Source organism: Stegodyphus dumicola, chromosome 7, assembly GCF_044657685.1.
Source record: "Stegodyphus dumicola isolate Sdum_Otavi_A_Nest chromosome 7, ASM4465768v1".
Taxonomy (NCBI): domain Eukaryota; kingdom Metazoa; phylum Arthropoda; class Arachnida; order Araneae; family Eresidae; genus Stegodyphus; species Stegodyphus dumicola.
Window position 1 is genome coordinate 7,485,326 of NC_140774.1, and position 15,293 is coordinate 7,500,618.

A 15,293-nucleotide genomic window follows, 5' to 3' on the forward strand; every position below is an offset into this window, starting at 1 on the left:
AGAAATTCGTAAAATAAAAGAAAAAGCTTGAAAATGAAACCACTATATATTTTTTTCTAAGAATATGACCTTTTATTCTGCTGCTTTCTATACTGAATACATACATTTTATTGCTAGTATTGCTAAATGAACTAGAGTTTTTGACTCCTAGTGTACAATTAAGACTTGCTTTGCTTTCTTTTAAACTATAACGTCTCCCTTTACATTCTGCAAACCGAACTACAGTCAAGCCCCGATCATATAAATAATAATAGGTACAACATTTACTATTAACCGAAGCCACGGCTTATTTCCATTAATTATTAACACAAAGCCATGGAGAGCAGTTACTCTCACGCGAGAAATAGTTTTGTAACCCATGAATGAAAAGGTGCCAGAGTTGCCAAGAGAGGTTACCCAGATTAGCTGTTTAAACATTTAATTGCAGTCATTTTTTGGCGATGAATGGTTCTTTTGCACACCCATCTATGCAGGCTGTAATTTTCCCGTATATTAGGGAAATTTTTAACTATTAAGGGGACTCGGTACCCCAAAAGTCAATGAAATTACCGATTTTTAAATTTTTTGCTGGAAAAGTACCTTAATACACTTACTACACTGAAAAGGGATTTTGAAATGATCTGACGATAATAAATGCTATAAAAAAAGTTTTTAAAATTTTGACACCCCTTTAAATGCCACACCCCCTCAGTGTTTATTCTTTTTTTACTTCTTAATTTTTTCAGTAGCTTACTAAAAATCAGTGTAAATGAAGAGGAGTGTAATTAAATATGACTCCAACTATCAAAAAACTCTATTTATGCGTAGATACTGATTTATTTAAATACAAATTAAAGTTGAAAAAAATGTTTTTTACCTTTAAACTGGCAAGTTTATATATTTATACTGAGCTCAGCAAATAGTTTTATATGTATTATCAGTCAACAAAAATGCTATGTTCATTCAAAAGTTGAAATTATCTGTGATTAGATACGAACAGAAAGAGGTGGTGTAATGAAAGTGATCAAATTTCTGACCGTAGCATTATTGAAATAGTTCTGGAACAAACATTAAACTTTTTAATTAATTAAAATGCACATAAATTAATTTAAAATGGAATTTATATACGAGAACAAATGGCTAAAATAAGAGAAGTAATCACATAAGCTGCTGAGTGGTTTTAAATAAAATGTTTTATGTCCGTTAAAATTTCAAATTTTGCTTTTTAAAAAATGAATAAAACGAAAAATTAATATTATTAATAATGATTATAAGCGTTTTAGAAAATGTATTATAATTAATTCATGCATTAAAATTTTTTGAGCGCATGTTTTAAAAAACAAAAACAGGTAAAGGAAAATTCTACTTGCATTTTATGATATTTTTGCAATATTTCTAGCCAGATAAGGTTTTAAACAAAAACTTGTAATTTATATTCATATTAATCAATTGAGCAGTACTAAGTTTTATTATAAATATATATATGTATTGAAATTCAGTAATAAAATTTTTAAGAAATTGGAAATGATTTAATGACCGTCTAGACAGTTTACATTCTTTAAACTGCGATTTCTCAGTTTGCAATTTTTTAATATATCCTTTTACCTAAAGTCCTAAAACTTGTTCAGATATGGGCCAAATTATTTAATAAATTTATAAATTTACGGCCCACCAGCGGCCGAGCGGTAAAGTCGCTGAACCCTGGTAGTTCGGTCCGAGGTTCGAATCCCGCGAACGGGCTGGCTGCATGGGCGTTTTCGTGGTTTTCCCCATGTGTAACGTGTATACGAGCCAGTTTCCCTTAGAAAGTCCTCCACGAAGGCATCCCTCCTCTTAGGCAGATAGCCCTCGAGGCTGTGCCATATTCACACACACACACACACACACATACACACATAATAAATTTACTGCTTATTTAAAATTATATATTAAATAGAATCATGGATGGGATTTGAAAAATAGTGAAAAGAAAAATTATTGGAAGTAAAAATGTTACTGAAATCATATTTTTTTTTTAAATTTTTATATAAAAATGTGCTTTTTATTTTTTTCTCAGAAACTAATTTATTAATTGAAAAATCGATCCGTAAAGTTATTAAGAACACTATTATGAATACAATAAAACAATTTGAAGCAAAAATATTGAAAATTGGGGAAAAAGAAAGAATTTTTAATTGTTGAATTTTTTTTTTAAAAAATTCAAATTAAACAAAAATTAATAGCAAAATTTTTTTTTCAGCTTAAAACCATTTTGTCTCATAAAACAACTTAATGTTATTCATAAAAAGTAGATGAAAGTGCTTAAATAAAAAAAATCATTCAAAAGGTACCGAGTCCCCTTAAGTCGTCGAATGACTTGATGGTTCTTATTGGTTAGAGGAAGGACTATAGGTTAGCGATTGCGAGTCCGAGTTTCTGCGAACACGAACATTGGCTATTATTATCCGATATCATGAGCTCACTAAAATCAAAATAATCAAATTTTGAACTATAACGGTGTTTAATATACTTTACTTAAAGGGAAAAATGCTGGATAACATTGAAATTTGCCCCAGTTTCGGAATCTGCGAAGTTATCCGATGATCTATACCACCTATCTCAAAATATATTTAGCCATCCTAGATGTGTTCAACAACTTCTTTAAAAAGTGTAATAACTTTCTAATCAGGCACTGCCAGAAATAATTCTTTGGGTTTTAGGCAAATGCCACAAAACATCCACAGCTCGAGAAGTAATAGGCCGCAATAACATTTTCGTTTTGAAAACAATTTCATCGATTTCAGCCTCCATTGTTCCCCTCCCCCCTGCTATTTGTAGATCATTTCTGTTGGAAAGAAATTTCTCGTATGTTATTGCTTCGATTTACAGCTGCTTCTGGATTAAAATTCATCTGACGTTGACACCCCCGCAAAGAAGTAATTTCTTCGCCCCAACAGTAAATGAAGCATAGTGACACACTAAATAGAGTCCTAAACGCCTAGAACCAGTTCATCATACGGGTGAATGATAGTACGACGATAAGCAACGACATCTGTAGTGGTATTTCATACCTATTTGTGCCCACCAGCGGCCGAGCGGTAAAGTCGCTGAACACTGGTAGTTCGGTCCGAGGTTCGAATCCCGCGAACGGGCTGGCTGTATGGGCGTTTTCGTGGTTTTCCCCATGTGTAACGTGTATACGAGCCAGTTTCCCTTAGAAAGTTCTCCACGAAAGGCATCCCTCCCCTTAGGCAGATAGCCCTCGTGTGCTTTGCCATAATTAAATACACACCAACACCATACCTATTTGTAGTCGCATGGAGTGACCGTTTAGATAGAAACGCTGCAGCGGTAAAATTCCTTTTGTTAAAAAAAAAAACTTATAACGTCTTCTTCGTTTATTGGCAAATTCAGATATTTATCATTGCAGCAAAATGGTAGAAAAATTTATCTAACAGTATAACATGAACAAAATGGCGCTAAATTTTGTATCTGGGTTTTTAGTGGAGTGAAGAATATAGACATGGCTAGTGATGTCAAATGTTCGTGAAAACGTCGGTGAGAACTGGAACTTGTGCTCCCTTCTTCCTCCCACAGAAGACATTTTTTTTATACGCATTGCAGTTGTAATATTCGGTACTTCGACGAAGAATAAGAATTTGCCAAATGGATCTTCCTCGCACTATTGGAAAAACATTTTTAATGTTGTATTGGGAGATAGGTTGGCTGTTTGAACATTGTTTGAACATTGTTTTTAGTAAATATTTTCTGTTCGTTCATTGTGTACTTTAGGGGACAACTGGGTAGCTATATTTCGCAGAATTTGATTTTACACTTTGATGTATGTCTTTATCGGCTTCTAAAGTTCATAAAAATTCAAATACACTAAATGTTGTCCAAATAAACTGAATGTTATTGTTCAATAATTCATTTTGATTTATTGTAATCTGCATCTGTTGCCAGCATTAATTTAAACAATACTACTCTTATATTTCATAATACAAATACTGTTTTATGTTGCGTAATATAAATTTCTTTAAAGTAATTTGCGTATATGTTAAACTGTTCTTCGATAATTCTGAATTTCATTCTCTAATATAAAGAAAACAGAAGCAGATTTTCATTATTCTAATAACACATTTCCTTTAAGTTACTAATTTTTGTATTTTAATTCAGAGATATTATTAAGCTGATAATATTCTATTATCAGCTTAATAACTATCGGAAATCATGCTGATGAACTTATTGTGCAATAACGTAGAGGAATATGAATTACACCTTAAACCGGCCACGAGAATTCTTATCATAGATATATTGTTAGATCACTAACAAACGATAAGATAACATATATTGTTTGCAAGCGATCCTCCTAAAGATTTTAAATGACACTAAATTGTTTGGAATATTTTGAGTTCATTCAAGTAGTATCATCCAACTTCAAAAAAGGCTAAAATTTCAAACACATGTCTCTCTCACGCGCCTTTGGACAACAATCTTTTTCTTTTATTGTTAAACGAAACTGTTTGTTATGATAAGGCAGGCATGGGAATTTCAGAAAGTGGATTTTGTGGATCGCATAAATTTTCTACAGATTCATATTATTATTCAAAAACTGTTGACAGTCATTAATATAATCTACAGATGTAACAAAAGAAACAAATTGATAAAAACAGTTATGCAAAATTTAAAAAGCATTGAGGGACTGTTTTATTATCCTTGAATTATTTTGAATAAATCAAAAGGTTCCGAAAATAATCTATTTCAGTTTCTAAGAAATGTTTCAGAACAACTTATCATAGAAGAAAGTGAAAAAATGAAAGTTTAAAAATAATTAGTAATGGAAGATTTGTAGGCTGATTTTCATTGTGAAAGAGTCAATTCATCCTTTATAATACAACTTTCATTGAAACTATATCTTATTACATTAATCATATAATACAGATTATTAGTCAAATTACCGACACATATCAATGCAATTCTGTTATCTCTTATCCGCATGAGATTTTCAGCAAAATTGAACTCTGCGCCACTGAACCAATCGTAATCCAGAAATCCATCACCAGTTTTAACTACAACCTAAAAAGAAGATAACAATATTTATACCTAAAAAGAGAGAAAGAATGCATCCATCTGATAAGTAGATTTATTAGATTTTTTGATTTATAAAGTATTTGCATATTAAATGTCTAATATTAATTAGGGGATTTGAAATAAAAGTAAGTTAGAACACTTCAACTGGTAAACATTCTTCAAGAGCAATTTACAATACAGGGTTACATCATTTGACATAATTTTCAGAGATTTATTTAAACCTTTCTTTATACCATGCGCTATATTTTAGTCAAATTGATCGTAAATTTCGTAAATTGCCGTGAATAAAAATAAAATTCAAAATGATTTTCTTGTACTACTGATGAAACTTATAAAGAGATTCTTTAAAATTTACTCAAATAGTGGTTAAGATTATTTTTCTCAAGAAATAGTTTCTAAATGTCATATAATATGCAGAATCTTGATGGAATACACATATTAAAAAATAAGGAATTAATAATAATAAAATAAATATAAAAATTAAAAATATTGTATCTAAAAATTCAGGGAAATGAAACAAAATAATCACTGATGATTTAAGCGATAGAAAAATATACCTATTTTTAAATAACATTTTATGAATTTTTATAATAATCTTAATTTATAATAGCTCAAAAAGGCGTTAGCCCAGAAGAAGTATTAGTCTCAAAACGGCATTTCGTGGTTTCACTTTAAATGTCAAATCATTTTTTTAATTGTCCCCACCAAATATTATCACCCTGTATGATATTTAAAGGAATCAAATCTGAAGAACGAAGAATAAATGAAGAATCTGCATGAATGTATGTAAGTTTCTCGCATTATGAAAAAACAACGATATCTAGAGCCATAAAATTTTGAAAAGCAAAAGTCCTTCACAAAAATACGGGCAGCTGGAAACCATAATCTTGTATTTTTTATAGTTTAATACATATTTTTAAACTTAAAGCGATTTTTGATTAAGAAACACAACGATTTCAAAACGAGCAGTGGCAACACACTGCACGAAACTAAATATTGTTGCGTTATTTTTCTTCCTTCACGTTCATACGGCGTTCGTAGATTTGGAGTGAATAACGACGACACTTGATAAAGTATCAAAACACATTTTATTTAGCCAATATTAATCAGCTACAAAACACGTTTTTACAGTCGTCGAAGAACTACTATATACACGCTGCAACAATCAGCAACACAGTCTTCAGGCAATCAGGCTATAACGGTGCAGAAAGCTTCACGGCAAAGCACCCGAGTACAACTCCCGACTCTGCTCGGTCGTTTTCGGAACTCCACGTATTCTCGAGACTCTCCACGTTACAATTCGCTATGCACTCGACGATACACTAGACTCCACCTCCCGACTCCTCGATTCAGTCGTTCCCGGAGCTCAACACACTCTCTCGAAGATGCACTAACCACGATACACTAAGAGACTCTTTCGGTGCACTCGACGACCAACTCGGCACTCACTGACTTTCTATCAACTCGACGGACGCTCACTAACTGACTCTCCGCGTACCAGTAGGGTTTATATAGCTTTTGGCTTGTGTTCGAGAATGTTCTGGTAACAAACCAGTAAGAATTTGTCCCAGAAGTTTCTCCAACCATCCATGGCATATCGCCAATTTTGTCGCCAAATGTGGCAATCCTGCTTCCCTTGCCTTTTTATGGCAACCTTAAGCCTGCTTTGCGAGGAAGCTATCTTACCGTGACTGGACATTTCGTATATGTTTATCTGCAGAATTATTGTGTATATGCTGTTTTTAAATAGTTTTCTCGAAACGGGTACATATGTGTAAATGAAAAAAAAAAACTAATATAAAAATGTGGAAGCATTCAGAGTTTTTTTTTTTTTTTTTTCATATATTACTTCCCCCTCCCCCTGATTACCGTCTTGTCCTTGCTATTTAGTGCTAGGTTCTCAAAATTTTAAAAATAGTCGTACTGTTTCTCCCTCCTTCTATTGCACGTAATTTTACTCTTTCAGGGATAGTTTATTAGTATACTGTATCCCTTTAATTATTTTCGTTTTTTATTCAGATTTATTAGGCCACAGGGCTTTGTCCATGAAAAACTATTGCTTTCGTTTTGCGATTTACCGTTGAATCACTATAAATGTTCGTTTCACTTTTCAAACTGTTGCCACCAAATTTTAGAGTCCTGCATTATATTTGAAGAAATTAAATAATGAAAAATCTGCATAAATGTATGTATATATCTCGCATTGTGATAAAACAACCTTACATAGAGCCATCGAATTTTGAATAACGTAATCCTCCTACGAATATGGGCATATGGAAGACCAAATTTGAAATTTGGAATTTGTTTTATTATCGATTTCATATTTTGTAAAATTTAACAAATTTTTGATTAACAAACTCAAAGATTTCAAAGCGAGCAATGGCAACACTCTACGGGGAGGGGAACCTTTTTATGTCCAGCGCGCGGAACTGTGTATCGGAAATTCTAAAAATATGCTCATTTTAAAATTATTTTGCGACATTGCTATTAAACTGAATTTTATGGTTTAAGTCAAAGAACATGATACTTAATAAATAAATATAACACACAAAACTTTAAAAAAATGCCCCTTTAAACGTAATTTAAAATCTGAAACGCTTCAATTGTTTTTTTTTTTTTTTTTTTTTTTTTTTTTTTTTTTCGTTTTTATCTGTATTTGCATTTTTGTATTAGCATTACCTCTATTTTAATTTCCCTTGCATTTATTATTTAAAACGTATTTTCTGCAGATTCTTCGTTAAGCTAACCAGATGCGGCAGATGTTCGGTGCATGGGCTTTCTTTGATAAAGCAATAATAATGAAGAGCTTCAAGAGAGCAGGCATATCTATTGCTCTCGCTGGTTCTGAAATCATCGCAAGTGAGAAAACAGGCGAAAACGATGATGACGACTTTCAAGCTGTAGCAGACAACGTAGACAGTAGTTCCAACAACACTGAAGGAGTTAAGAGATAGGGTATAGCAGTGGGCAAAAATAAGAATGTGCGAGGTTCAAGCTACAGAGAGACAGAAATGAAACTACTTTATTTGAGATGTTTTACTGTTAACATTACTATGTGTTCTTACTGGAATGTAGGCCTTTTTTAAGACATAATATAAGGTATTTCTCCAACTTCCCTAGCGTGCCTTCGTGGTGTAACGGTAGCACGCTGGGCCGGTATTCCAGAGGTCCGTGGTTCGATTCCCGGCGAAGGCAGTTGCATATTTTTCATCTTTTCTGCTTCCAATAAACCTAATGACTCTACAAGTGGCACCCGAACTAAAAGGTTTGTGGATGATGATTCTCCGCACCCAGGATTTGGCGACTAGGTCCCCTAAAACCCTAGTCGTCCTTTAGAAAGGAGAGTATATAAAGTATTTCTCCCACTTCCCTAGCGTGCCTTCGGGATGTAATGGTAGCACGCTGGGCCGGTATTCCAGAGGTCCGTGGTTCGATTCCCGGCGAAGGCGGTTGCATATTTTTCATCTTTTCTGCTTCCAATTAACCTAATGACTCTACAATAATACTGTGATAGTTAACAGTAGTTTATCTATGACTACTTTTAATTTTTTTGTGTTCTTACAGTAGCCGCGTTTGTCCGAAAATTAATTATTCACATAAATTTTCCCTTTCTATTTTCAGATTGCAAAATCAGTAAACAAAGGAAGAAATATGAAAGAAAATACGATACTTTTAAGGGCTTGTAAAAGAAGGGTTTACTTCTGCACTTAAGACCTATTACGTTTTGTGTCCGTTTTATATAGCATAAAATGTAGTAACAAATTAGAGAATGTGCGAGCGATTTGAATTTAACATTTTGTCAAAGAAACATTTTAGGAAAATTTTAAACGTTACGTTTTCGTTACGGTTTCGTAATGGACTGAATGAACATAAAACCGATAATGGCTTGATAAAATTTATTATCCCAAAAGAAACACTTTACAGTTCTGCAGCTTCCCACGAAAGCATTCGCACACCTCTCCTACGAATCACAGAGCGCAATCTGTAATTACACTTCAGTCTACCAAGAATGTTAAACACAACGCAATGCAAAACTCATCTAAAAGGCGAAGCTACATGGAGATCTCAGCACACTGAAGTCAGCTCTGAAATAAAAACTGATTCTGTCTTCGGTCTTATTTGCTTTTCCCCGGGCGGAGTTCCAATTTCTACAAATACTTCTGAAACATTAGTAGAAGGCGGTCCGAGTTACAAAGTGGCGATTTTTCGCCTAATTTGCAACAAAAATTAGTCGCGGGAACCGTAACCAACTTGGGGATATCTCGGCAGTTTAGCGAGATAGCCATTTATCTCAGTTTTAAATAGGCTTTTTCAGCAAAGCTTCTCTTCCTTCATGCCTTTCATGTTACATCATACAAAATTTGTAACAATATCTTAAGTCTAAATTCTTCTCTACTAATAGAACGTAAATAGTTTTATCCAGTTCCTTTTTCTTAATCGGATATTTCGCATTTTAGGAACATTTACAAATAAACTGTTCTTTATACTAAAATGATCCTCAGTGCTATAGCCTAACATTTACATAACGTGAGATCAATAAATACGGAAAATGAGTTACTGGCAGGCGATGTAGTTGTTGCTACTAATTAACTGTCCGGTCAATCAAATCCGAGGTCTGTCAATCAATGTAAGATGTAGTGCAGTGCTGTTACAGGTAAATGGAGCAATGTACGAACGTGAATTTCTGTATTAAACGAACGTGAATTACTGTATTCTGTATAAAGGAATGTCACCACATGCTGCGCCAAATGTTTGGGCATTACCATATCCAAAGCAATGTAACCGCTTTTCGGACATGAAGATATTCAGAGCAATGGGAATCCCATAACTCTGGGCGAATGTGAACCTTCGCCCAAAGTATGCGATACCTCTGCATGCCTTCTCAGACACCATGAAAGGAAATTATTTTGAAGAACAATTACAATAATTTAACAACTATATTCCTGCATACATGCACTGTCATTCCTTCCAATAAATCATGCAAATAACCATTCCCAAAACTTAAGGAACATATTTTGTAATATGCAGTTACGAACTATTTGATGAATTCTGTCGGACTGAGGTAGTAGGAAATACCGCAAAACACGCGAGGGCCATCTGTCTAAGAGGGAGAATATCTTCCAGAGAATTTGTAATGGAACTTGCCACTATTCCCGTCATGTCTGAGGAGATCCCCTAAAATTCTCATGTGGCCAGCCTCTTTGCAGAGATAAACAAAATATTCAGTGATTCTGCCACTAATGGGGCTGATATATACATTAATATAAAACGAAATCAAATACGAAATCAAAGGAAAAATACATCAAATATAAAACGAACAGGTATCGAAAGTAACCACAGCAATTAAGCGCTATTGTTACTAAAATTTCAATCAAAAATATGTAATAATCCAATCACTGGAAAAGCTGACTTTGATGGGTAAATGTGACACCGTGACGCAACTGCTTCGAGTCGGAAAGAGGAAAATTTGACTTTGAAAGAATTTGTCTGCATAATTTTGTCTGCCTATTGAAATTGATCGAAAGACCACTTGAACAATTTCTGAAAACACAGTTTCAGGCCAATAATTCTTGGGAAAAAAAAACCTGCTACATACGTCTTTCACTGACGTTACTCACCAAGTCTTTCTTTTGCTCAAAATGGCATTTTTCTGTTTTGACGGACACCGAAACCCTCTAAAATTAATTTCATAGATAAAACGGAATTTAAAGAGGATGAAATTTTAAAAATGGGTTGCATGCCCTTAAAAATGTTCCGTGTCAGTAATTCTAGAAAATTTCTCATTTTTCCATCAGTTGGCAAAACCACGGGGAAAATGTATTGATTTTATGAATAACCCTTTGGAAAGAAATAAAATATGTAAAGCTCAACAAAATTATTTGAAAACAATCCTAACGGTTTGCAGGTAAACGTTCGTTAGCATAAAAGCATTCGATCGCTTATTTGTAAAAAATAAATCATTGAATATGCACTTAACATAGGAAAAATAGCAATACCTTGTCATAAGGTTTGGATACCACAACGCCGAAGAAATTCCATATTTCTTCCCACAAACTGGCGTAATTTTCTACAGACCATTTATGGAGATCCCAATAAGAATCTGTAACATAACCCATAATTCATTACTTTACTTAATAACACAAAGCAACATCCACACTCTGCTATTGAAAGAAAGAAGTAAATAATCATTAGAGTGAGGAATAACACAGAGAATTCAATAATAAATACAAGAATTATAGTTAATACAGTAGAATAAGAGAAGATCTAAAGTGTCTTAACAGAATTAAAAGCTCAAATTGTGAAATATTGAGAAGAATATAGTTTTATTTATGTGTAGCAAAACAAATTTATGCAGCAAATTCTTCTTCCGACAGACAATAACCCTAGACTCATTGTGTGTCTGTTGGTTGCTCTATCATAATCGTACATCCCACATTCTTAGCCATCCAGCTCAGTTCTCTGACTTAAATCCCATCAAGCCTTTATGGAAAGAACTTGACAACATAGTAAAGGATCACAATATACTGACTGTGAAATATTTAAAAAGGTTTCTCCTAGATGAATGGATTAATTTTTTTTTTTTTTTTTTTTTTTCTGGACAACGAAATAGTTGGTGAACTCCGTGCCAAATATTATCAAAAACAGAGGACTCATCACAAAGTATTGACTGCATTTTATTCTGATATTCTCATCACTAGGTTTCCACTTTTGTTCTTCATTTTGATAGGTGGAAGTATTCTCTTTATTCTTGCCAGTTTATTAATTTTAGTTTTAATTTAGCATTTTAATTTAATTTAACATTTTAATTAAATTTAACATTTTAGAGGAAGATTCTAAGTTACTTCTAAGTTCCATATAATAGCTAAGTAATAGTCACCTTTATAATATTCTAAGATATCTTGTAAGGATCTTAAGTTTTACTAACGTTTATTTTATTTTAAATCTTTACTATCACTTCTTATTTTCTACTTCCGGCCAGAATTATAAGCGTGAAGGAGTTTATGCAAAGTTGTCTGCCGAACGCCAAGTATTTAAGTGTGGCCTTTTTGCCAAGCAGAAGAGAGGAAGCCGTGAGTTCGAAGCAGGCCGCTTACCTTAGAAGTTACGCAGTTGCTATTTTGCCTTCCAGGCCAGAGGTTTTAATCCTCTTGATAAATTAAACGTATTGTAGTGTTCACAGTCTCTGTGCTACATACGCTTCCTGTTATTATAAGGCCAATCTTATTCTAAAGTTAAATTAGAGTTTAGTTTTATTTTGATATCTTTTAAGTTAGACCCCGAGTGGAGGGTCATTGTATTCCGAAGTACGGAAGTCATTGTATATAAAGAAAAAAAATAAAGGGTTTTGTATACCCTTCGCCTGTATCCTGTCTACTTACTACAATTAGTGAACATAGCTTTAGTAAGCTCTCTGTTCTAGTCAGGTCATTGTATGTTTCCGAAGAAGGTTAGAAGAAACATTGAACCTGATAGTGGCGCCCGACGAAGAATAACCATGGCTGAGTTTCAAGAAGAACCTGTGCTGCCTGCAGAAACAGCTCAGAATCCAGAAATGCCAGCTGCCGCCTTGGAAGGATTTGGGTACATTGTCCAGACCATGCGCGCTTCGATGAAACCAGAAGCAACGTTTAATGGAAACTCACAGGTAACCAGTTTTTTGGAAAAATTGGATGACCACTTCATGCTCTACCCCGTGCACGAGTTTCAAAAAGTTACCTTAGCTACCAGCGCTTTGAGGGGCCAAGCGCTTAACTGGTTCAAATGTATCGGCAGAAGTCTCTTGGGTCAAGCAGGAAGTCCCACCTATACCTACGAAAATTTCAAGACTGCCCTACTAAAAGCCTTCCCTGTTGTAAGGGATCGTGCGAAATTAGAAACAGAACTTTTCAGTATATATCAACAAAGAATGGAAAACCTCTCGAGTTTTATTTTAAGAAAAATTCACGTTTTCAAGCTCTTGTATGGAAACCGTCCGGATCCTGAAATAATTCAAGTGATTTTGCCGAGGTTACTACCCCAAGTGCAAGACTTTATTGAATTGAGAAATCCGACTACACTGGAAAAATTATTTGAGCTAGCAATCCAGTTTGAAAGTAGAAGAACGGCGGACGTCGAAAGAAGACGCCAATATCAACAGCGAAACCAATTTGGTACGCCAAGACTACAGCAAACTCAAGCACATGGCTACGGAGAAAAAGCGAATCAGTGGGCAAGGAAACCCGAGCATTCAAAAACAGCCGGCGAACGTCGACAGTTCAATAGCAACCCAGGAAAAAAGTCTCAAGGCCAGTGGAGAAAGAAGGAAAGCACCGAAAGGAAAAATAATTTAAACTAAAACGGATTTCTGCTGACGAGAGGGTGCGGAAATCCGAAGGCCACGAAAACCCCTCTTCCTACAAGTTAAATACAGTAATGGTGAAAAATTTAACTCTTCCGAAGATTGAAGTCTTGGTAAATAATATCCCGGCCACCGCACTCCTGGATACCGGCGCGCAGTGTTCCTGTGTGGCAGAAGTCTTTTTTAGAAAGTATTTTCGCAAATACCGCATATATAATGCGGATAATACAACAGTATTAGCGGCGCAAGGAGAACAATGTAAGTGCGTAGGTAAAGTACCTTTGTACATCCGTATCAAGGACGAACAAGTAAAGGTGATGTTTTTTATAGTAAAGAATTTGCAAGCACACTTAATACTAGGAATAGACTTTCTTTCAGACGCACAAGCTACACTGGATTTTAATGAAGCGTCTCTTAAGCTGACGATGAAACCAGTGCGTGTAGAAAAGGTTGAACCGCCAAGGTTAAATCTTGACCACCTGCCTAATGACGAGCAAGATAGAATCCGACAAGTGGTAAGTGAATTTGCTTCCTTATTTAGTGATATTCCAGGATTTACCCAGGTTACTAACCATAGTATTGACACCGGAGATGCATTGCCGGTTCGTCAAAAACCATACCGGTATGATAAGAATAAGGAAAAAATTATAGAATGGCATATTACCGATATGCTACGTAAAAAGATCATAACGCCTATCTCAAGTAGTTATGCTAGTCCGGTGGTTTTATGTAAGAAAAATAATGATTATCCTTTGGAGCATCCAAAAAGGTGGAGATTCGCTATTGATTACCGTAAATTAAATTCCATAACGAAATATCCGGTATATCCGTTACCGATTATAGAAGAAATTTTAAGGAACATAAAATCAACCAAATTTATGACAACTTTAGACTTAACGAATGGTTATTTTCAAATAGGGATCAGGCCTGAGGACGTGCCTAAGACTGCTTTTATAACCAAGTCTGGCACTTATGCATTTTTGCGAATGCCGTTTGGCCTTTCAGGCGCCCCAGCAACATTTCAGCGATGCATGGACATTGTGTTAAGACCTGTTCTCGGAAAGTCCACATTTATCTATTTAGACGATATCATTATTACTAGTGATAATCTAGACCAACATGTACAGGATTTAAGACAGGTGTTTTCTTTATTAAATGAGGCCGGTCTAAAAGTTAATGTCGAAAAATGCAAATTTGCAGCCCCTGAATTAAAATATTTAGGTTACAAAATATCGCAAAAAGGGATCGAGACAGATGAATCAAAAATAATCGCTGTACAAAAGTATCCGACTCCAAACACGGCAAAGAAGCTCTCTTCTTTTCTAGGACTTTGTTCATATTATAGGTCCTTTATAAAAGATTTTGCGGCTATCGCTGAGCCATTGTTAAAATTAAAAAGGAAAAAGGCAAGATTCTCGTGGACGGCCGAAGCCAATAGTGCTTTCAAAAAATTAAAACAAGCATTAACGCAAGCCCCTGTGTTGAAATTTCCTGAAAAGGATGAAAATTTAGAAATTTCAGCGGATGCTTCGGATTATGCGGTAGGAGCGGTACTTTCGCAAAATCAGCAGCCAGTAGCATTTTTTAGCCGAACTTTAAATCAAACACAAAGAAACTATTGCGCGACCGAGAGAGAGGCACTTGCAGTTCTGTTAGCAGTGCAAAAGTTCCGAGTCTATTTTGGAAAGGCGCCGATAACAGTATATTCTGATCATGCGGCGGTAACTAGATTGTACTCTGGGAAAAATTTATCCCCAAGGTTAATAAGATGGGCACTCAAGCTGCAAGAATATAATCTGGTAATCAAGCATACCCCCGGAAAGGAAAATATCGTAGCAGATGCCCTGTCACGAATTAAATTAGACGAACAGGGTAATACCGTAAAAGTTGCAATGCTGACAGCGTG

The 15,293-nt window shown here is 34.7% G+C and overlaps 1 protein-coding gene across 5 annotated transcripts in view; it reads right to left on the minus strand.

Annotated features, from left to right (window-relative positions):
- Positions 1 to 15,293, minus strand: part of LOC118180065 (acetoacetyl-CoA synthetase-like) — a 65,788-nt gene that overhangs the window by 35,798 nt on the left and 14,697 nt on the right. For 2 of the 5 annotated variants that reach the window (XM_085819859.1, XM_085819856.1), the window contains exons 3-4: positions 11,046 to 11,149; positions 4,917 to 5,034 (exon numbers count right to left, since the gene is read on the minus strand). The exons of 1 other annotated variant lie outside the window; for it this stretch is intronic. In XM_085819859.1, coding sequence (XP_085675985.1) covers positions 4,917 to 5,034; positions 11,046 to 11,149 — 222 coding nt within the window. Of the gene's footprint in view, positions 1 to 4,916; positions 5,035 to 11,045; positions 11,150 to 15,293 lie in introns of those variants that run through there. 2 more of the 5 variants (XM_085819858.1, XM_085819860.1) reach the window with 2 other exon arrangements.